The 23,570-nt window shown below is 37.7% G+C and overlaps 1 protein-coding gene across 7 annotated transcripts in view; it reads left to right on the forward strand.

Annotated features, from left to right (window-relative positions):
* Nucleotides 1–23,570, forward strand: part of ZMYND8 (zinc finger MYND-type containing 8) — a 63,584-nt gene that overhangs the window by 37,028 nt on the left and 2,986 nt on the right. For 6 of the 7 annotated variants that reach the window (XR_004253968.1, XM_032198628.1, XM_032198626.1 and 3 more), the window contains 9 exons: nt 1,883–2,023; nt 10,380–10,532; nt 11,350–11,853; nt 14,047–14,421; nt 16,473–16,663; nt 17,562–17,642; nt 18,222–18,300; nt 18,742–18,981; nt 19,150–19,307. Coding sequence is in view for 6 of the 7 variants with exons in the window: in XM_032198628.1 (XP_032054519.1) it covers nt 1,883–2,023; nt 10,380–10,532; nt 11,350–11,853; nt 14,047–14,421; nt 16,473–16,663; nt 17,562–17,642; nt 18,222–18,300; nt 18,742–18,981; nt 19,150–19,307 (1,922 nt within the window). In the remaining variant the exon portion in view is untranslated. Of the gene's footprint in view, nt 1–1,882; nt 2,024–10,379; nt 10,533–11,349; nt 11,854–14,046; nt 14,422–16,472; nt 16,664–17,561; nt 17,643–18,221; nt 18,301–18,741; nt 18,982–19,149; nt 19,308–19,673; nt 20,822–23,570 lie in introns of those variants that run through there. The other variant, XM_032198631.1, reaches the window with a different exon arrangement.

The raw sequence follows: 23,570 nt of genomic DNA on the forward strand, positions 1-23,570 counted from the left end.
ACTTAACATACAATTCTGCATTTTTTTGTCACATATTTTGGAGCAATAGAAAATTTCCAAATTGCTAATGGATTTTGGTACAGTTTTTGGCAGGGTCTAATTTTTCAGATTCCTTTTTAAAGAGTTTTTGGGTTTTTTTTGATAGTGGCATATAATCAAGTAAAAACTTGTAAAAACTTTGAAGTTTTCCAAGTTTCTTGATCATGGAAGCTGAAAAATAAGGGAAGTTCTAAAAGCTACATGTAAAGGATGGTTGAAGATACATAAGAAATCGGAGACTGGAAAAAATGGTTGAAGTGATAACAGTGAAGTTTCCTAAATTTTATTTTGCTTTGATATGATCAATATCATAGATTTTTTAATTTTTTTTTATGTTAGACTTGAAATTGTAACCCAAAAGAAGCATTAAGCTTAGGAAAAGCTTTCATATAAATTTTTCTTCTTCCTTTCTCTCAAGATTCACATACATTTTTTACACAGATTTTACATAAATCTTGAGAGAAAGCTTTTTTTTTCCTTCTAAATTTTTATTTTAGACGATCTGATGTTAAAAATAGCATTAGAGGAAGCTGTAGAGAGCTTCTTCAAACAAGTGTATGTAACTTATTATGGAGGTTATGTTGTGCAATAGAAATGCTTATTTCATTGTTCTGCAGTGTGTGTGCTGTCAAATAATTTCTTAAACTGACAACCATGAACACCAAATGGACAGTAGACCTGGCAGGTCATGGTTTGGGAATCTTATTTCTCTTAGCCCAAAAAAGCTAGGCTGTGAAATGACATTTGGGTACACGTTATCTTGTGATGGGATCCTGTACATCTTATGAAAGTGATGATAAAGTAACTCTGATGAGTTAAAGTGTATGAAAAGATATGGACATTTCAGTAGATGATAACATGTCAAAAGAAATAATTCATTTTATAGATCAGTTATCATGTATGTGTGTGTGTGCATCTTTCACACGAGGTGTAGCTTATAGGTGCTGTTTTCTGTCTTAAGATGTAGAGTTTTAATTAATAACGCAAACCATTTTAATTAATAACCCAAACCATTCTATGATTCTATGAAATATAGAATACCTGCTGTTCCTGAAAACAGCAGATATCACTACCTGTTAGGAATCTGAAAAAATATATAGACAGTCTTTTAGGCACTGGGGAACACAAATTGTTCAGCAGTGAGTTTAGAATGACAGTTTCAGAGCATTAAGCAGAGATTTAATGGACAACTCTTGCTGACAGGAGTTAAGACTTTCTTTTTAGGTAATGGCCTACAGATGTTTCCCTTTCTAGACAGATTGGGTATTTCCAGAAGTTTGTTTTTGAAACATGACTTTGCATACATTTTGAAGGATCAGAGCGCAGAATTTTGCCTAAACTGTGTGTAAATTAGAATATCCTACTGCCTAATCTGTGAGATTTCATCAGTAATCTCCAACTGCACTGACTAAATTTAGTATGATTTGTGTTTTCAATTCTCTATTTATGTATCTATAAAATGGGCTAGTTTTATTTTTTTAAAATGTTTACCTACATACATGCAATAAAATAGATAGCAGTCAGAGTTTGTTTACATTTAAAATAGCCAAATCTCAAAAGTTGGAAACTTCACTGAAAACAGAGTTGTTTTGAGGTTAAACATTCATTTGGCCTGAATGGAATTAATAGCTGTAGTAACATGATTTTCCTTACAGTTTCTTTTTTTATTAAACTAAAGTATGAGACAGTTGTAAGTTACAGTGGAGATATAACATGATGTTGAAATTATTAAACAAAAATCTTTTCCCTGCTTTTAAAGGTTTAAAAGCTGTTTTGTCCCAGTGAGTATGGCTTTATTGTGATTATTTTTAAACCTTTCTTTATTAATTTTGTACTTTTTCAGCTTCTCCAGCACCCACAAGAACAGGTCAAGCAGGGAGCTTGTCAGGCAGTCCCAAACCCTTCTCTCCTCAAGCGTCAACACCAATTTCTGCTAAGCAAGAAAGAACTTCCACTCCAGGAAGCATTCTGAATCTTAATCTTGGTTAGTCTTGACCTTTGAAAGTCTAATTCTGTTACAGCTGAGTAAATTACAGTGGTGTTAATGTGAGAAAATATGAACAAACTTGATTCTACTTAGCTTTAAATGAACAAAGGGCTTTACATGTGGCACTTATATAATTATTGTTTCGTCAAATAAGCTGTTCTTTTTTTGTTTTATAAATGGAATTAAAGTTCCTGTTATCATTTCTTTTTGATGGAAGGAAGTAGCTGAGATGATTTTTGGCTAACCTGTACAAATGAATGTTACTAAACAGTAGGTAAGTTTAAAGCTTTTAATAACATGAATATTGCCATTCTTCACCCATCAGTCTCTTCTGTGAGCACCTGGTAAAGTTTTCCTGTGTTTTTTAGGGTTTAGGATTTATTAGGGTTTCTCTTTTGCTACCTTCATGTCACCTCTTTGCTAACCATCCACATCTAGGAAGATAGATGGAGAAAAGGAATTAGCAGACATCTTGAAATTCCCTAAATTTTAGATTCTGAAATTTTGAAAGATGAAGTAGGAAAGTACTACTTTGGTAAAATAGTTCCAAAAGCCAAAGAGACATAAATCACTTTCTTCAGTCATGCTTTGCTCCCAAGAGTATTCTGATTCAGTTCTGGCCACTTTTTTCATCCCTATGATATTACATGGAGAGACAGGATTCTTTCTCTTGGTCTTTGCCAAATACTTAAGGAAGGCTTGATCACAGCAAGCAGAATTTGAAATGCTTCCAGTGAGCTAGATGTAACTGTAGATACAAGCTTATAGTGTACTTTTTAGTGTGAATCCATCTGTGTGGACGTAACCATTACTTACTTTTGCTGCACTGCAGCTGTTTGTTGCCTTACCTGAAAAAAAAAAAAATTGCATTTGGGAAAAAAAAATGTTAAGAAACATTTTTGTATTGAAATTGTTTGAGCCACAGGTGGGAGACATTAGTTGGAGCTTAGAGTATTTTGAATACATAGGGTGGAACTGAAAATCTGTTGTTGTTGTCCACAAGCAATACCATAAAAGAACAGCTAGTATACTTTTAGGTAGAATATCAAATATTTCTTCAGCTTTAGGGGAATTTCCTTTGCTATATATGCTGTTTGGTACTAGGTATGGAAAGGGCACTTCTTCATTTGTTCATGTCAGCTATACCTGACATGGCTTCATCTGGGAATCCCATGGCTTTTAGATAAGATTAATTGTGTGAACAGGGATTCTTTGAAAAAACAAAAGTGAAAGTATAGAAAACAGAAACTTGTACCTTAAGCAGCCAGCTTAAGGGCTGTGTGATCATCCTACAGCAATATTTCAGCAATAAGGAAAGACAAATATTGGAAATGAGCCATCAGTTCTTCCTGGTAGACTGGCTAAAGCGAAAAGTGCAGGTGTGAATGATCAAACTATACACAGATTGCTTGGAAAAATGTGTTAATTCCAGGTTTTTATATATATACGCCTGTCTTTGTGTATTAGAGTCAGAAAAGATGAAATAAAACTTTGACCCAATAAGGAATTATATTTTTCAGATGGGCGATGAGAAAAACTTACTTGTTTTCTTTGTACTAATACCTCAGAATTAATGAGACAAATTGGAAAAACAGATCTTCTCAGTGAGACCTCCTTCTGGGCTAGATAAGTTTGAAATGTGACACTTCTTCCATATTAAGATAGAGGCTCTGCTGGGTAGATATTATAGTGTCTCTTGTCTATCTTTCCCCTTTTGGCCATCTTTTCCTCTATTTATATCCTGCCATATAGTGATGGTAACTCTTTATTTATCAAATCCTAGAGCAAAGCTTTCTATAATTTTTTCTTTTATTTATATACATATTATATACATATATATGGCAAAATTAAAAAAAAAAAATCAACACTCAAATTCTTTCAGTGTGAATGAAAAAGCTTTGTGAGTGCTGATTTCTTTTGAAATTCTATCCTTATCATGCCTGAAAGGAAACTGCACGTTTTGAAAGCTAACTGTAAACAAAACACCTTACTGTAAAACCCTAAGATGTAAGCTGGCAATGCTCCAGTAAAATCATGATTCCAAACTACACTAAGGAAAAGAGGTAAGTCCCATACTTCATTTCTGACACAAAGTTATTTAAGCTGTCCTTGGAAATTGATGAGGGAAATTCCACATTATTCCTGGTTAAACTTTTTGATAGTTTCATTACTCTTTCAACCTCACGTGAATATCCAATCTAAATAATGTTTGCTGGAAATACAGCACATTATTCTAGTTTGTTCCTGACCATGGAGAACCATGGTCGCTATCACCTTTTAGGCAGCTTTCTCTACTTTAAGGAGGAAGGCTGTTAATATTTTTTTCATGTTTCATCTCTCCAAAGGGAATTTTCCCCCTTACATAATATTTTCTAAATTGATTTTGTCTCTTTCCTATGAACCACCTCTTGTTTGCACACTTTTTTTTCCCTGTGTGTTTATATTTTTAAGTGCTCCAAATGGAATGATGTGTTATAATTCATGTTTTGCATAACTCAGAGAACCAGTCTTTAAGTCAGGAAGTGTTAGGAAGAGATTCTAATGACACTTATGATGTATTGCTTCTCCAGTAGCATCACATTGAGTCATACTTACTATACAGCAGTCAGGTCGTTTTTTTCCTCTATTCTTCTTTAGCCAGATACTCCTCATTTTATGAATGGGTCTTTGACACCTCCCCCTCTTCTTAAGTGCAGAGTGCAGAAGAGCTGTAGCTTAACAGCAATTAGAACTATTAATTCAGCTTCTTTGTTTCAGAAACACTCTGCAGTTTAAAAACATTTTGAACTGTGGCCCCTTTCCTAAAAAAGGCAGCCTTCATTTCTGTCATCTAAGAATGAACTACTGTCATCATAGTAATTAAGGAAAACGTTGACTAGAACTGAGTTTTAGAATAGTGTTTTGATGTTTGAGGTGAAGTATCCTCCTATAACAACGCACCTACCTGGTGATAATGAGATCTCCTTTCCTTCATTTGCTTCTGGGAATGTCAAAATAAGAGTGAAGCTCCAAAGTTGGTATTTTTCACAGGTGCTGTCTACCATATGTCCAGTTAATTTCTTTTTTTAGGAGGATGTGTGAATTAGTTCAAAATCTACTAGGGACTTAAACTCTGATCAACAATGCATTTTTGTAGCTTGATAGGGGAAATAGTTTTCTGCGTTCCTTTGCTATAGTACATGTATCATATCGTTCCATTCCATGAAAGCAACTCAGCGACAGGACATCCTTTTAGTATTGGGATAATGTCTCCCCTGCATATTCATTGTTGTGATAGATGGTTACAGGCTCTTCAGGAGGGACAGGCAGGGTAGGCGAGGTGGTGGGGTGGCGATGTATGTGAAGCAGGGGCTGGACTGTGTGGAACTTCAGGTTGGCAATGGCAAAGTTGAGAGCCTCTGGGTAAGGATCAAGGGACGAACGAATAAAGGGGATGTCGTTGTGGGAGTCTATTACAGACCGCCTGGCCAGGACGATAGCGCCGATAAATTACTCTTTACAGAACTAAGAGAGGCCTCGAGATTAACTCCCCTTGTCCTTATGGGGGACTTCAACTTGCCGGACGTTAACTGGGAGTGCCACACGGCTGACACGAGCAGGTCCAGGAGGTTCATGAAGCACCTAGATGATAACTTCTTGGTGCAGGTGCTAACGGAGCCAACTAGGAAAGGTGCCCTCCTAGACCTGTTGCTAGAAAACAGAGAGGGTCTGGTGGGAGATGTGGTGATTGGTGGCCGCCTCGGTCATAGCGACCATGAAGTGGTTGAGTTCAAAATTTATGGTGACAGAAGGAAAAGTGCCACCAAAACCTCATCCCTAGATATGGGGAAAGCAGACTTCAGGCTGCTCAGGGAACTAGTCAGCAAGGTCCCCTGGGAAACTGCTCTTGAAGGCCTCGATGTCCACCAGTGCTGGTCATTCTTTAAGCGATGCCTCCTAGAAGCACAAGATCAGGCAATTCCTAAATATCGCAAGTCAGGCAGGCGGGGCAGGAGGCCGGCGTGGCTGACCAGGAACATTCTAATGGAGATTAGGCGGAAACAGAGAGTGTTTTGCTACTGGAAGGAGGGCCAGGCGTCATGGAAAGAATACAGGGATGCTGTTCGTGTTTGTAGGGAGAAAGTTCGAGTGGCCAAAGCACAGCTAGAGTTGAAGCTGGCTGTGTCTGTGAGAGAAAATAAAAAGGGTTTTTTTAGATATGTAAATGGAAAAAGGAGAACTAAAGAATACATAGGGCCGCTCCTTGATAGGGAAGGTCTCCTCACAGACAATGACATAGGCAAAGCAGAGACGCTTAACGCCTTCTTTGCCTCTGTCTTCAATGCCGATGATGGGCTTCGGGACCCAGGGTGCCCTGAGCTGGAGGGCCGGGACGGTGGGGATGACAAACTCCCAACTGACCCTGAACGTGTGCAGGATTTGCTACTCCACCTGGATCCCTACAAGTCCATGGGTCCGGATGGGATTCATCCCCGGATGCTGAAAGAGCTGGCGGATGTCATCGCGGAACCTCTTTCAATTATTTTTCAACGATCCTGGGAATTTGGAGAGGTCCCGGTAGACTGGAAGCTGGCAAATGTTGTGCCAATTTTCAGGAAGGGTCAGAAAGAAGACCCTAGCAATTACAGGCCTGTCAGTCTCACGTCAGTGCCTGGTAAAATCATGGAGAAGTTGGTTCTTGGACTTATTGAGGCGCACCTGGGGGACAAAGCAGTCATTGGTCCCAGCCAGCATGGGTTTGTGAAGGGTAGGTCCGGCCTAACTAACCTGATTTCCTTTTATGATAAGATCACCCGTATGGTGGACCAAGGGAAACCAGCTGATGTGATTTTTTTGGACTTCAGCAAGGCTTTTGACACGGTTTCCCATAGGATCCTACTGGACAAAATGTCCACCATACAGCTAAATAAAAACATCATACGATGGGTGAGCAATTGGCTAACGGGCAGGGCCCAAAGGGTTATGGTAAATGGGGCTGCGTCAGGCTGGCGGGCGGTCACCAGTGGGGTCCCTCAAGGCTCCATTTTAGGGCCGGTACTTTTCAATATTTTTATAAACGATCTGGATGTAGGAATAGAGGGTATTTTGAGCAGGTTTGCTGATGACACCAAACTTGGAGGAGTTGTGGACTCAAATGAGGGCGGAAAGGGATCTGGACAGGTTGGAGAGCTGGGCGATCACCAACCGCATGAAGTTCAATAAGAGCAAGTGCCAGGTCCTGCACCTGGGACGGGGAAACCCTGGCTGCAGACAGACTGGGCACGTACAGACTGGGCGATGAGACGCTGGAGAGCAGCCTAGAAGAGAGGGATCTGGGGGTCGTGGTAGACAGCAAGTTGAATATGAGCCAGCAGTGTGCCCTGGCAGCCAGGAGGGCCAACCGTGTCCTGGGGTGCATCAAGCACGGCATCGCTGGGAGGTGATTGTCCCGCTCTACTCTGCGCTGGTGCGGCCTCACCTCGAGTACTGTGTGCAGTTCTGGGCACCACAGTATAAAAAGGACATGAAACTGTTGGAAAGTGTCCAGAGGAGGGCTACGAAGATGGTGAAAGGCCTTGAGGGGAAGACGTACGAGGAACGGCTGAGGTCACTGGGCCTGTTCAGCCTGGAGAAGAAGAGGCTGAGGGGAGACCTCATCGCAGTCTACAACTTCCTCGTAAGGGGTTGTCAAGAGGCAGGAGACCTTTTCTCCATTAACACTAGTGACAGGACCCGCGGGAACGGGGTTAAGCTGAGGCAGGGGAAATTTAGGCTGGACGTCAGGAGGGGGTTCTTCACAGAGAGGGTGGTTGCACACTGGAACAGGCTCCCCAGGGAAGTGGTCACTGCACCGAGCCTGTCTGAATTTAAGAAGAGATTGGACTGTGAACTTAGGCACATGGTCTGAACTTTTGGGTAGACCCGTGCGGTGTCGAGAGTTGGACTTGATGATCCTTAAGGGTCCCTTCCAACTCAGGATATTCTATGATTCTATGATTCTATGATTCATACATCAATTAAGAACAAAATACGAGACTGAAGGGTGTTATTCTGCTCTTATCTACAATAGCAATAGGGAAAAAAAACAACAACTGTTTCTTTAATAAGCACTAGAGCTAGATGCCTTATTTGTTTTGTCATTGTAGATGAAATCCATTCAAAGCTCTTCAGTGTGATGAAGTATCTTGAACTGCAGGTTTGGAAAATTAACAGTATCTCTTTCATCACAGAAAAATTAACTTTTACAAATAGCTTGTCTTTCCAACCTTAAAATCAATGCAGCTGTAATTTGTATGTTTGCAAAGAGCTACCTGTCATCAGTTAAGATGGAAGTTAGGCTGAAATCTCATTTTTATTTCAGCCCCTCTGGGGTAGATTATGGAAAGCCAGAGTTTAATTAAGCTGTGACTTGTGATTGTGATTTTACTTAACTTCTTTAGTAGTCTGCTTTTTGTCATTCACTTTCTGTCCCAGTTTTTTGGCATAAGGGGATTTTTGTCTGCCTTTATTTCTGCAGTGAAGCCCCAAACAAAAGTCTGTGTTCTCTTGCTGGCAGAAAAAAATATTCTTAAGACAGTACTAGATTACCTTTGGTTCACACTGCAATAATTTACTGTAATTCCTATGTGAAATATTTTCCAAAGTTACAAACTGGTATACTGTATATCATGCAGAAAGCTATCTTCCTGAATTAAAATGAATTTCAAGACCATCTCTTACAGAAAGTTAAAGGTCAGTTTTTATCAGTCTATAAACACACAGGAAGGAGAAACCTAGTTCTAACACAAGGAGCAAATTTTTCAAAAATACTTAAACGATTTAGGGCCTTTGTTATTTTCAAAATTTACACCAAAAGTGATGGAGTTTTTGGTATGTTTGGTCTTTTGCAGTATGAAAATGCCACATGAGGACTGTGAAATTCAATATTACTTTTAGGATCATTTCACTGGGGCTAGAAAATATGACTGTGCGTTAGATTATTTAGTCTGAATTTGTGTATGCTATAATGCATATATATATATATATATATATATATATATAAATAAATAATCCAAGGTGATCCAATATATAGCCTGTATATTTAGCTTGTGGGATTGCAGCACATAAGTTGCTGCCTCTCTCTGGGAGGAGATGGGAAACTGCTATTTAAGCAGAAAAGAAAAAGTGCATCAATACTTGAATGGTTCCTTCTGCACCTGCTCTACATGTAATACAGATTCTGTTTGCAGCCCTAGTGGGAGGTAGAGTGGCCAGCCCAACTATGACACCTGCATTGCAGAGCTTGAGGCACTCTATGATGGCTCTTAAGTGTACCTTAAAGTTGAGCTAAAACTCATGAGGAACGTTAGAGCAGAGGAATCATTGGCTTAGCTCTTTATTTCACTTTCCTCTATGAATTGTTCATCCAAAAAATGTCTTGGAGATGAGTGGGTTTTTTGTGGTTTTGTTTTAAAGTAAAATAAGAATACTGTGATATCTTTAACTTCTGTGGATTGAAATTGTAAATGAAGTAAAAATGCTCGTTGTGCTAGTGTTGTCTTGTGTCTTCTCAATGGCCTCTGTGGATCTTACTTAATCCTACGATGAGCCAATTCAAGGAGCTAAAGTGGCAGAACCTAATTCTTCTCTCCATTCCATCCACCTTGTTTGTTTCCTCTTCCTCCTGCCCAGACAAGCAACTAATTCCAGAGTGGTTTGGTGTTCTGAGCACCAAAAGGAAGCGTCCCCATTGCTAGCAAAGAGTAAATAATAGGACTGTGGAACAGAAGTAACCTTTTTTAAAAACTGGAGCAAAAATGTGAAACTTAGTTGCTAAGACAGTTCTAGCCCTACTCTGCTGACAGATCTGTATATTTCAGTCAAAATTCTCTTTAATTGTATTGGAGAGCTCAAGAGAAGATTTTGCTGGCATATATTGAAAAAAATAGCTTATTAAATTTATTACTGTATCTGGTGTAACAACTTTATCGTTTATCTTTAACGTTTATCTTTTAAATTCTAACTCATGTCTACAAGGATAATTATTATGTAATTTTCTCTGTGAAAATATACTAATAGCAGTAAATAACAATAGCTTAGTAGAGCTGCTGTTGGGCAACTTACTCAATGATAATTTCTTGATAATTTAATGTTGATGGAAAAGAGCATCCGTATAACTTATGCATGCAGTTTGCATGTGAAATATGTAGCATCAGAGAGGAAGAGTCCGTTATTTTTAGTGGAGTCATTTTAGAATCACTGTTTAGCCTGTAGTTATAAAAGAAATGAAACATGTTTCAGGTTGTGTTGTTAATCAGTAAAATTTGTCGTACGTGGATAACGATCTTTTTTCTTTTTGCAAAATATTTTTCTTTGATCCTTTTTCTTTTTCTAGATCGTAGCAAAGCTGAGATGGATCTGAAGGAGTTGAGTGAGTCAGTCCAACAGCAGTCCACCCCTGTGCCACTCATTTCACCAAAACGACAGATACGTAGTAGGTTCCAGCTTAATCTTGACAAGACAATAGAGAGCTGTAAAGCACAACTTGGTGAGTATACCACTTGAGGAAATTCTGGAGTTTAAAAAGCATTTTCAAATAGTAAAACTTTAAATATTTTATGCATTAACACAAGAGTAAGAGGGTGTTAGAGCTCTTAAACACCAATAGAATACATTGAACTAGTTTAACTTAAAATAGCGAGACCTTACATTTCATATTTTAGCCAAAAATCTTTCATTCTTTCATCTTTTAATCTGTTTGTGAACCATTTTGTTGAAGATAGTATAGCAGAATTAAAGTCTTTCTATTTGCTTTGTAAATAGAAAAATTGAAAAACTATACCTAACTTAGGTTAGCTGCACAAATTATTATATCCAGTCGTACAGGAGCTGTTAAAAATATAAGCATAGTCTAGCAGTTAATTGAAGATTTTCTAGGCACTAGAGAATTACAGATTCTTCTCACAAAAATTATGCTGTCTAAAACTGATTGTGCTGACATGTGCGGAAGTAACTAATCAGGTGAACAGTGCTACTAATTTTAGGGTGGTTTGTTGTGGATACTAATTATTCCTCTTCATATTTGTCAGCATTGGCCCAATATCGAGCAAAGCTACAGCTTGTAGGTAGTGGGGGAAAAACAGTGGAAGGAGGGCTGTTGAATCAAATAAAAATAATTGGAATACGTGGAAGGTAATTCTTACACATTTTGATATTGAGATAGGGAACTAAGGGAGGTGCTTATAGCTTAAGGACTGACAGGGTAATGGTATTTATATTCCTCGTTCTACGGAGGGAACTTTTTTTTTTGGTAATGCCAGTCAGTCTGATATCAGCATGGAATGTACTTTCCTTCCCACAATTAGGAATAAATGAAATATCTGAAGCTGTTTATACTGCAGTAGAACACAGTGACTCTGAAGATTCTGAAAAATCTGACACCAGTGACAGTGAATATAGTGATGAGGATCAGAAATCAAAGAATGATCAAGAAGATGGAGAGGATAAGGAAGGTACAAGGAGTGACAAAGAATCAATGAGCTTGAAAAAAAAACCTAAGCCCCCAGCACAGAATGAAGACAAGGAGGAACTTAAAAGCACAAGTCCAGAAGTGGAGAAAACAGATGACCCAGTCAAAGAAAAGGCAATTACCGACACTGAAAAAGAATTTTCTGAAAAGGGAAAAAGTTTGCAACATCCTGCAAAAGAAAAACTGAAAGGTAAAGATGAGACAGACTCTCCAACTGTGCATCTAGGACTGGACTCTGATTCTGAGAGTGAACTTGTCATCGATCTCGGAGATGATCATTGTGGGCGTGAAGGACGGAAAAACAAGAAAGAATCTAAAGAACCTCCTCCTAAACAAGATGGTAGGATGAAATTCTCTTTTTTCTTTACTGTAGGGCTGTTGCTGAAGTTAGAACCGTTAGCTCTATTTTTGCATTAAGATGCTAAAAATATCCATACTAAAACAATTTTTATGAATGATTTTTCATTCTTTATGTCTATGAAGGAAGGTTTTCAGTCACCATTATAATTTCTGGTTTAAATAAATTTAAACCACAAATTTAGAATTTTTTTTTTTGCTGTGTTAATGAGTTCCATCTGAAACTACATTTCTGTAGACATCCCAAAATCACAGCTGTAGAAGTAGGTGGAATTTTTCAAACATACAAATTTCATAAGGTCCCATTAAAATCAATGCTTAAAGGCAATAGAAACTTCTGTTTGCTTTTGCAGGGGGTAAAAGGGATCTCTAGACCTTTAAGAAAGTGAGTTTGTCAGTTTTCTTAGTGTTTTGGTCATGTGAGGGAGAATGGTACTTACTCCTCTAGCCACTGGATTTTGAAAATAAAGTAATATGTTTCAGGTGAGCTGAGGGACAGTAAATGAGTTATTCGACAAATGGTAAATTGTCAGTAAGAGAGGACAGTGGTAAATCATGAGAACTAATACACCATTGCTGATTCAAGCCAAACTCTATACCTGGTAACTCATGTCTAGCAAGTGATGCCATTTTTCTTATATAGATACAAGTTAAATTTAAAAGAAGTTAACTGTAATATTTTTGCTGATTTCAGAACTGTGTTGGGCACAACACAAAGTGATATTCATATTTATTTACTTGATTTGGAAGGATTTTCTCAGCTTCAGTGGTTCAGTGATGAGGAAGAGCTGAATAGACAGAGCAAAGCCTGACCATATATTGCCCTGTTTCATTGACTGTGTATAAGTCCTGACTGAATATCGTATTTCAAATGTGGATAATTTCTTCTCATATTCTTTCTCATTGAATGAGGATTTCATATGTTTAGTGTTATCTTACATATTATTTGTTGGAGCTAAGGAATTCCTGTTTGTTTGTTTTTTTTTCTTTGACGTGACAAGCACAGATAACAGTGGGGTATTATATTTCAGCTTTTGACCATTTTTTACAGTATCTATTTAAGAACTTCTGTTTAAGGTCTATCTGTAAACAGTTGTACTTTGCCAATGAAACTCATGAAAAGATACCAGATGCTTTTAGATACCAATTGTTTGCTGAGTTGGTTGTCTGAAAGTTATTTGTCTTCTACTGTTTGTCAGAAGAGGACATATTAAAGTAACATCAGTTATACCAAGAAAATGTGTGTAAGAACATCCATGCATTTAGCTCACCAGCAACCCCAGTGAAGAGATTTTTTTGATAAATCCTAACATTTCCCTGTCAAGGTGCATAGCAAGAGAATAGGATCTGCTATGTGGAACAATCAGCTGTGAACTCTGGGATGACAGGTTTAAATGGTAATCCAGAAACTGTCTAACAAATGCGAACCTTTCTTCCAGAGAGGTCAGGCTGCTTTTCTGGGTTCTGTACTTCTTGTTTTGTTTTTGTCAATAGCTGGTGCTTCTCAATTGCCACCAATTTCAACTAGACTGAAATGAGTTTACTTGTAGAATATCAATATGTTGACAATTGAGTGATCAGAAGCAGACAGAATGGGTTATGAAAGGCCTGACTAACCTGATCTCCTCCTATGAGAAGATGATTTTCAGTAGATGAGGGAAAGGCTGTGGATGTTGTTTACCTGGATTTTAGTAAAGCTTTTGACACTGCTTCCCCCAGTATTCTCCAGGAAAAACTGACTGCTCAGGGCTTGGAGAGGCGAACAGTTTGCTGGATGAAGAACTGCCTGGGTGGATGGGCTCAAAGAGGCCTAGGGAACGGAGTTCAGTCCAGTTGGTGGCTGGTCACCAGTGGTGTCCCCCAGGGCTCGGTCTTGGGGCCAGGTGGTCAGACTTTGGCATGGGCTGCCCAGGGACATGGTGGAGTCCCCATCCCTGGAGGTATTTAAGAGACTTGGATGTGGCGCTAAGGGACATGGAATTTGGTAGGTCAGGTTGACAGTTGGACTTGGTGGTCTTGAAGTTCTTTTCCAACCTAGGTGATTCTATAATTACCTTTGGAGGAAAATAATTCAAAGTAGTCTGGAAGGTGCATATGACTCTTCTAAAAATTAGCTGTAAAATTATGGGTCAGATTTGCTGGTGAAAAGCTGACATTAAGTTTTATGTTTGTTTAGTCGTAGGTAAAACTCCACCTTCTTCCAGTGCAAGCACCCAGCCTCTACCAGAAACTCCAGTTCTTACCCGCTCTGCAGCCCAGACTCCACCAGCTGGTGTGACAGCAACTACCAGCACTACTTCTACTGTTAGTGCTCCATCTGCAGCCACTGGAAGCCCTGTGAAAAAGCAGAGGCCTCTGCTGCCTAAGGAAACAGCCCCTGCTGTGCAGCGAGTAGTGTGGAATTCTTCAAATAAATTTCAGACATCTTCTCAAAAATGGCACATGCAGAAGATGCAGAGACAGCAGCAACAGCAGCAGAACCAGCAGTCTCAGTCACAGCAACCTCAGTCCTCTCAAGGCACAAGATACCAGACAAGACAAGCAGTTAAAGGTATACACTTTCTAACTCAATGTGCCCATGATGCCATAATTCCCCAGTAGTGATCTCAGTGGTCCAACGCTGCCTAACCAGGAATTCTTCCATATAAACAAAATCTCAAAGTCTGGTTCTACTCTAAGTGACTTTAAAATACAACAACTTACTCACCATACCTGCTCTTTCTGGTGTGTATTTAGAGACATGTCTCCTTATTTGAATGACAAAACATTTGCGCATGTATCTGTAAAATATTTTTGCCATTCTTAGCTGTCACAGATTTGAGAGAGTAAACAGAACTATTTTCTGGATTACGTGATTAAATCATCAACTCTATTCCAGTTGCACAATTACCACCACCACTATCTCAGTATCTGCAAACTGGATCCAATTTTATCTGTCAAGAAGCTGGTTTGTAGAGGTTTTTTTTTCATACAGTAATTTGTTAACAATGAAATTACCCAGGTTGCATTTGTCTTTGAAATCCCTGTTGATGGGAAGAATCAACTCTTAATAGGACTCTGATGCCAGTTCACTGAGCAAACAGTCTGTCATGTTACAGTGTTTTCACAACTGTTTTCTTACCATCCTTTTGCCAGAGGTTTCTGTAATAGTAGGCTCATGGTTATGTAAGCTAGCACCTCAACTACTTCAGTTCAAAGAACAGCAGCTTTATGCAAATCTAGCTTTATTTGTAGTTTCAGATTAATCAGCTGAACTATTTTCAGGTGTGCTAGATACATTCAGATATATTCTCCATTCTGCTAATGCTACCAGCAAGCCAGTAATTTCTTACATAAGAGAGGCTTACATATCATACACATACAAACATTTACCAGAGTGACATTTCCCTGCTCCCAAACTGTTTTGTGACTCATTCAAGAAGTGATGAAGTGTTATTTTTCTGCTTATAGACTGCACAAATTGGTACAGAAATATTCAGTGAGAGAAATAAAGGGGAAACTTGGTGTTTTATTTTTATAGTCATGCCTTAGTATGAGCTCAATAACATGGACTAAACTTTGAGTGTTCAGCCCGTGAGTGTGTTTTATCAACATACTATTGAGTGCATCACAGCTATATTCTGTCTTATGTATTATATGCTAGAAATATCACATTAAAACATTCTCAAATATATAGCTTTTTGTACGTACTGAAATGACATAAAAATAGTGCCTAGGGATAATTTGAAGAACTATTGTATTTCATTAATTTGTGTTTTGAAGATATCAGCAACTGAGACATCTTTATAATGTGAATCGCTTAAAGAGTTGTCTAAAAAAATTAAGGCAGTTGAGTCATTAGGGATGTAAAGGTGAAAGGTATTTGCTCTTATTTTTGAATTACCAACTGTTTTAAAATTATTTGAAATATTGAGCAAGGATGAGAAAGTTTTTCCTGTTTGAGTTAACTCAAGACTTTCTTCCTGTTTAATTCTCTGAAGAAATTCTTTACTTTAATGAGTTAATCTCATGTTGCATTCCTTGCTCTGCACCCAGCCAATGGTTGAGCTTGAGTTGGATGTATGTATATTAAAGACATCACAACTCAAAACTAACGATAATTAGTAGCATTAGTTAAAAAAAAAAAAAAAAAAGAATGCAAATAACACCAGAAAGTGAGACTGAAACAGACCGTCTTCAACAGTATCTCACTAAACCTTGTTTAGAAAACAAAAAATAAAAAAAACTTCGTTAGTATGTTTCCAAACGGTGACAAATGAAAACGTCAAAGACTAAGTTATGCTTATACATATGCTATTAGTTGGGAGTTCTGCAAATTGAGAGGTTAGGAAATGCTAAGGGAGACTTTTGCATTGGCCAGTCTAAACTTGTAAGATTTGAAGTTGTTTGCTATGTTACCTTTAAGCCTTGTTAATAATGTATCAGTTCAGTGACTGGGCACTGTATAATCTGTTGATTAAATAGCACCATTGTATAAGTAAGACAAATCTTGGAAATGGTTAGGTGCGTATATTTAATGAACATTAAAATTAGAAAAAGTTTGCCTATGCATTTTCATAATCGTTTGTGATTGATGATCTGATGTACGTTTTCTTACCATAGCTGTGCAGCAGAAAGAGATCACCCAGAGCACTTCCACATCAACCATAACCTTGGTTACAAGTACTCAACCGATTTCTATGGTTACAAGTTCTGGATCTGCAAATACACTTTCTTCCTCAGTTAATACAGACTTGCCAATTGCAACAGCTTCAGCTGATGTGGCTGCAGATATTGCTAAATATACTAGCAAAGTAAGTTCTTGGATAGGATTTTCTTGTAAGTTTTGTCATGAAATGAACTTTCAAATATCTAAAATTTTTATACTGTGAAATAAAAACTTTATTGTGAAATTAATAATTGTTATTATATGTTGTATACTCATTCTGCTGGGTAGAAACAGCTAGACTTTGATGACAGTGCTGAACCATCATTGTGCAACTGGCTGAATGCTGCCATTCTAAGCCAGAGTTCTTTGTACAATATCCTCTAGCTGTCCAGGTACTTCAGACTCTTTGGCTCTCATATTCCCCATTGCTTCTTTTGGTTACACTGCGTTCAGTTTTGGCCTGTTCTTGGTAAAGGTGTAGATAGTCCCATAGCATCATATTTACAGTAAACGTTAACATTTCATTATCTGTATTTAGTAACACACAAAAATGTAGCTTTGTTTTAAAACACAAATATTAAAAGCATAAGAATTAATCTTGACTATCAACTTTCAATGTGGTCAACTTTCATATGGTCTTGGTAGGATTGTCAGTGGTAAGCAATGTCAGTAAATGCCTTTTTTTCCTCTTTTTTTTTCTTTTTTTTTTTTTCTTAATTTTTTAATTTGTCTTTTCTCCCAAACTCAGTTATATTTTTTGTTTGTAACTGACTTCAATAGCAATGTCTTGGTAATTAGAAGGTCAAGCTGTTCACCAATTCAGGACAATTAAAAAAATCAGACTCCTGATGAATAATGTTGTCTTCTACCTTCTAAAATAGTCCTTTAAAAGTAGATCCAGGAAAACATATATATATACAGCTATGTGACCTTGATAGTAATAGAACTTCATATTAGAGTGGTTACAATGAATTACAATGAAAAGTAAGCTGGTATCTATTAAAAATGTATATCAACTTTTTTTTTTGATTTTTGTCTTTCAGATGATGGATGCCATCAAAGGAACAATGACTGAAATTTATAATGATCTTTCAAAAAATACCACTGGAAGTACAATAGCTGAGGTTAGTGTAAGATTAAAAAACAAAAACAAACAAACAAAACAAAACAAAACTGCTTCTATTTAACTTTGAAAGTTGTGAAAATAAATAACTTTATTTCACATGGTATAAAAATATCATATAATCATATAGTACTGTATAGCTATTCCTATAATACATTATATGTGAATGCTATCTAGAGATCATATTTTTTTTGCTGTTACAGAAGTAATGATTAGTGTGGTAGAGAAAAACACAGAAAAAATATCAGTTGGGCTCTATAAGATAAGCAGAAAGATCACCAGTAAATACAAGCAAAACTGAGGAACAGATTTTTGATTCTGGTAGGGAAATTAGAGACTCAACTAATTTTAGATGGGAGTCCAAATTTAATAAAAGTGCTTTTTGTTTTCAAACAGTCCTGCACTTTTTATGGTAAGAAAATCTAGCAAGCAAATAGAACACTTTCCTCATGTTAATAAAAAGGAGCCTTAATGTAAGTGATGATCTAGCTCTTTGTTATGGGCATGTTTTTCTGTATAATAGTTATGTATTCACTGCACCCTGTTTATTACTACTAAGTATTAACTTTTTAATATTTAGATTCGGCGTTTGAGGATTGAGATAGAAAAACTTCAATGGTTACATCAACAGGAACTCTCAGAAATGAAGCATAATCTAGGTATGAAAGTGACAGTTCAAAATCTTGTGTCTATCTTTTGTCCCAAATAGAAAATTTAAATGCCAGAAGTATACATTGTCTTCATCATATGATACTACAAATTAGCCCTGTAAAGGATAGAATACCTTATGGAATGTGCTGTGTTGATGTCAGTTGATGCCATTTCAATCCATACACAAAGTACTTTTGTCTGTGCATACCTGTAAATAACAGGTGTTCAGTCCTCTGAGACAAATTTAGGCTACAGAGAGCTTTTGATAGGACAGAAAAATTGCTTTTTTTTAATGCATCATTGGATAATCCCTCTTCAAGAGATATTTTATGCTGATTACTTCATAGTAACTAAGTAGGAAGCTAGCAAATGTTGCTCCAAGTTTTCAAGAAGGGTCTTGCTGTTGGAGGTGGGAACAGAAAATTCATCTTTCTTTGTATTTTGATCAGAACTGACAATGGCTGAAATGCGTCAGAGTCTAGAACAAGAAAGAGATCGTTTGATTGCTGAGGTGAAGAAGCAGCTGGAAATGGAAAAGCAGCAAGCGGTGGATGAAACTAAGAAGAAGCAGTGGTGTGCCAACTGCAAGAAAGAGGCCATCTTTTACTGCTGTTGGAATACTAGCTACTGCGACTATCCCTGCCAACAAGCTCACTGGCCTGAGCATATGAAATCTTGCACACAGTCAGGTAATCTTACTCTGGGTTGCATCTTTGTAGCTGAGGGAGTTAGGGTGGGTGTAATACACAGTGACTCAGTATTCCTCATTTACATGCGTGCAGATGTGCCTATGAAGAGTGAGTGATTATGGACCGGCACACATGAGTAGTGGCTATTCTTTTCTTCTTTTCCTTTAGCTACTGCAACACAGCAAGAAACTGATAATGAAATTAGCACAGAAACATTAAATAAAACATCACAGCCCAGTTCAAGTGTGCAGCCTACACCCACAGAAACAGCCAGCACCCCCAAGGAGAAGGAAGTTTCATCTGATAAAAGCAAAGAGAGTGTTACAGTGAGTATCATTATGGTCACTTCAAACTAAAATAGTATGTAAGATTCCTCTGAAACCTACCCCTAAAGGCTTCCCTGGATCAGCCAGGAATTTGTAACCATTTGCGTATTTCAAACAGCATGATTTGGGGAGTAAGATAGGGAGTTGTGGTTTGTTTGGTTGTTGGTTTTTTTTTTTTTGTTTGTTTTGTTTTGTTTTGTTTTGTTTTTTGTTTGTTTTTTGTTTTTCCTTCATCTTGGCAAAATACCTCCTTCTGTCCTCTGGGAACACCCTTTCCCCTTCACTCATTCCCAATAAAACCTTGTGTTGGCTTGACTCATCCTTCCAGCCAAGGGGGACTGGACCTCTTTCTCTCTCTCTCTCCAGGACCCATCAGTGTAGCTTCTGGTCTGGATCTTTCGATACAAGTTGCCTTCTGATAAGCAATACTGACTGCAGCACTTCCAAGCCCTTCTTGCCTGGGGGTTCAGAGGCCAAGCTCAAGACCTGCATTCAAATCAACTTGCTTTATCACAACAGACTGCCACTAGGGTACCACAATGTTCCATAACACTGATACAACAGTTCACCTGGATCTACAGTTAACGGAGCAGTGTGCAGTTATGAAATCCTCCATAGCATCTACTCTGATAGTATTCAGTAGGCAAGGATGAGCAAATGCTCTAATAAAAGGGACTTAACATTGCATATATAGAAAATGTTTATAGAGAAGATTTTGCTTTATAGGTAGGACTTGACTATTAGCAATTTCAGTACCGTTTTTCTTCTGCCCTTGCAAGATTTATTAAATGAAAAATTTTATGGGGGGGCTGATCCTTCAAACCCTTACACATGATCCCCTACATCCGTAGGAGCCTTGTTGTATTTTAAAATATTAAAAGCAAACTAATTTTGTAGTATTGTGATTCCAGCATGATGTCTCACTGAGATAGTCCTCTAGAATTGGGAAGCATAGTAAACTAGAGAGCTGTGTTCATTTCTTGACACTTTTGCTACTACCGTCTGATGTTAGATCTTTGGGCTTGACATGTCATCTAAGGGATTAACTTGGGAAACATTTAAAGAGGGGAAAAAGGATGTGCTGTTCCACCTGAATTCTTTGGGGAAGTTAGTTGAACTTTGGCTCAGTTGAAGTTCGTACGTATTGTCTGTGGCAGCACAACCATTGTATTACTGGAGAAATATGGGATGGGAGAAAATCAATTACCTAAAACTTTCGCCAGGGAATATTCCAGTTATACTAATCTGGAATTGCTTTCACATAGGTGTTCTACCTGAAACATCATGCTGTATACATTGATCATGTTCATAATTTGAATTTTGTTTTATTAACAAAGAAGTAACCTGTGAATTCATTAAGATACAAATTTTTAACACGAACAAAACATCCAACATAAATTTCATATTATAATAATTATGACTAGGTGGAATTTATGTAAAAGCTGAGACTTTTACTGAGGTTACCTGTGCTGTCTCTGCAGATAGCAACAGGTGTGACAAGCAACCAGCCTATAAAACTGGTCCAGGTACCGCAGACCACCACCTATATTCCAACTACTCAACCCACAATTGTAAGTACAATATCATCATTTAAAGTCTGCAGTAGTACTGTTCCTGGCATTAAAATTGCTCAGTATTTTTGGGGGGTTGTCTCCGTACACTGTTCTATCAAGATATGAATTCACTGGTGTAGTCTCAACTTGCAGTGCAAAATGTCCTATTTTGCTGTGCAACATTCCACCCTATCATTTCATCCATTGATTATTACAAAGGTTGAGAAGCTCTCAATAAGAACAGCTAAGGCACTGAGGACAGTCAGACTTCAATTTTTCCTTATTGTGTTAGTTATTTGTCCGTTTCATGTATATACTTGAAAACAACATCAATGTAAATATAGAGAATTCATTTAAAATATCTTTTTGTCTATGGCATCCTAAAGAGATTTAATGAATTCTGAGCTATGCTTGATATTCCTGTGACATCTCAGTAACTCTGGAAAAAAAATATGCATTCAGCAGTAGTGTATCTCCCATGCAGTATTGCACATTAGCGTTATGAAATTATGAGAAATAGCATTGTGTTCAGACCTGTTTTTTTCCACTGAAAACTTTACCAAGGACACTTGAATTCCCTAGTATCATTCACCGGAGATGGGACAGAAGTGAGTTTGCTTTTTTGGGATTTTGCACACCATACTATCACATTCTTTCAACTTGTGGTGTTCTGCGGTGTTCACTTCAGAGTCAGCACGGCAGCTGAGCTGACATTCTTACCAAAAGAGAAATGCTGATACTGCACTGGTAACTGAACTGCATGCCTTGTCTCAGTGGGGGTTCAGCAGAGAAGCCCATGTTTGGGTAACTTCAGTTCATTTTCTGCCTGAAGTTAGATAATTTAAATTCATTTTCATCCTGTGACTGTGACGCCTGGTTTGCTAAGTTATTCTGTCTTTCTCTCTCTCTGTGTACACACAGACATGCATGCACCTTCCCCCTCCAGCTGCAGCATACCACACGTGTGCGTTGGAATATATGCACCTCCACACATACACGTGTTTCATAGCCATCATGCTCCACACAAAAAATGTATCGCTTATAGTGGCTGTCATGACTTGTCACATTCCTAAGCATTTTTACTCAACTCATTTCATCTCAACTGAGAGCACTGTGCACCTTTGCAGGATTGGCATGAAGTTACTTGGACTGAATTCCCATAACAAGGTTTTGTGTGCGTTAAAGTCAAACGCGAAACATCAGTGAAGTTAGGTTCTTTTGTGAATAGCTGAGAGGTTCTAAGATCATAAAGTGGTTTCGTGTAATATTCAGAAAATGGCAGTTACCTTCATCAGTTTTCTGTAAAACAAAGTGTATTGACTTATGTAAAGCATAAGTGGAACATCTGAAGGTTTCAACCTTTATTTCTGCATGTTTAAAACTTTGTACACGTATATGCATTAGTCTTGCACAGCTACAGACACCTCTGTATTCTAACAATTGCACGTGCAATTTAAATAATTTTAAACCTTAGTGCATGTTTAATATGTATACAAAATGTACATATGTGAAAAGGTGGCAGAGGTGGAGAATTTACCTCTCAGGGAATGATCCTAACACATTTAAGGAGTCTTGCACATTCCATTCACTCTAAAAACTGAAACTTTTTTTTTTTCATTTGTGTAAGTGTGTATATTTATAAGACAACTGTGGCAACCTTAATTTCCCCGCCTATACAACTAACGGTGACTTACACAATGGCTTCTTTAGGGTTCAATTTGCACTTTGTTTCCAACTAGGAACTTATCCCCTCTGAACAACTTCCAGTATATCTTCTGGGTACCATTTCCATTGAACTTTCTTTACACATCTGAAATCACTGTAAAATGACAAAAATCTTGAATTTATTTAGAAAGTTGGTTTCATTTTGGTTTTTATTCTTTCTGCTGTTAAATATTGTAAAAATTTGAACTCATCATCTTTGCATTCCAGGGAATGGAATGAGTAGGCTTCTGGAAGGCATAGACTTTGTCGCAAAGGAGCTGATAAACACTCTAGGCTGTAATCCATCTCAGTAGGGATATTAACAATCTTTGGTGAATACCATTAAGACACTAATGTGATTTCTTAAAACAATGTGGGGAGACATTGGGTTTCAGTGAACTTGTATTTCTTCTTCTGTGTTCTCTCTGGAACTTTACACTAACAGTAAGGGGAAGACCTGGGCATCCCTTTCAGATTTCTCAGATTCTCACTTGTTTCTTCCACTAAATATTGTGAACTGAAATGGATGCATTTGTTTGATCACCAGTTGTCCATCACTGGAATTGTATCAAAACATACTTGCAATTTGTATGTTACAGACATTTCTAAACTTTCTCACGTTTTTGTAGGAAAGGTAAGATAAAGGCTTAAGATTCAATAAATCCTTTTCCAGATCTTCCAGAGTGATGTGACCGTTACGAGATTGTTTAACATTCTTGTGCCTTTGTCTCTGCATCTGTAGAATCAATTACCACCCATAGAGATGTCCTGAAACTACATTTGTTAAGATTTATAGATCATGATCTGTATGATGGAAGTGAAAAATTTATTCTATATTAGTATTTTTACAGGGAGTATAAGACAGTTCCCAGTAATCCTGATGTTTTTGTTATCTATTTGTGTAAAAGTTAAGTACTTTTTTTGTTCAAATGGATGCTCTTTATTCTCTTTTGTGTAGACTGAATGCATGGGGGAGTTCCTCTTGGGGAAAAAAAAAAAAAAAAAA

The sequence above is a fragment of the Aythya fuligula genome, chromosome 16 (genome assembly GCF_009819795.1).
Source record: "Aythya fuligula isolate bAytFul2 chromosome 16, bAytFul2.pri, whole genome shotgun sequence".
NCBI lineage: Eukaryota > Metazoa > Chordata > Aves > Anseriformes > Anatidae > Aythya > Aythya fuligula.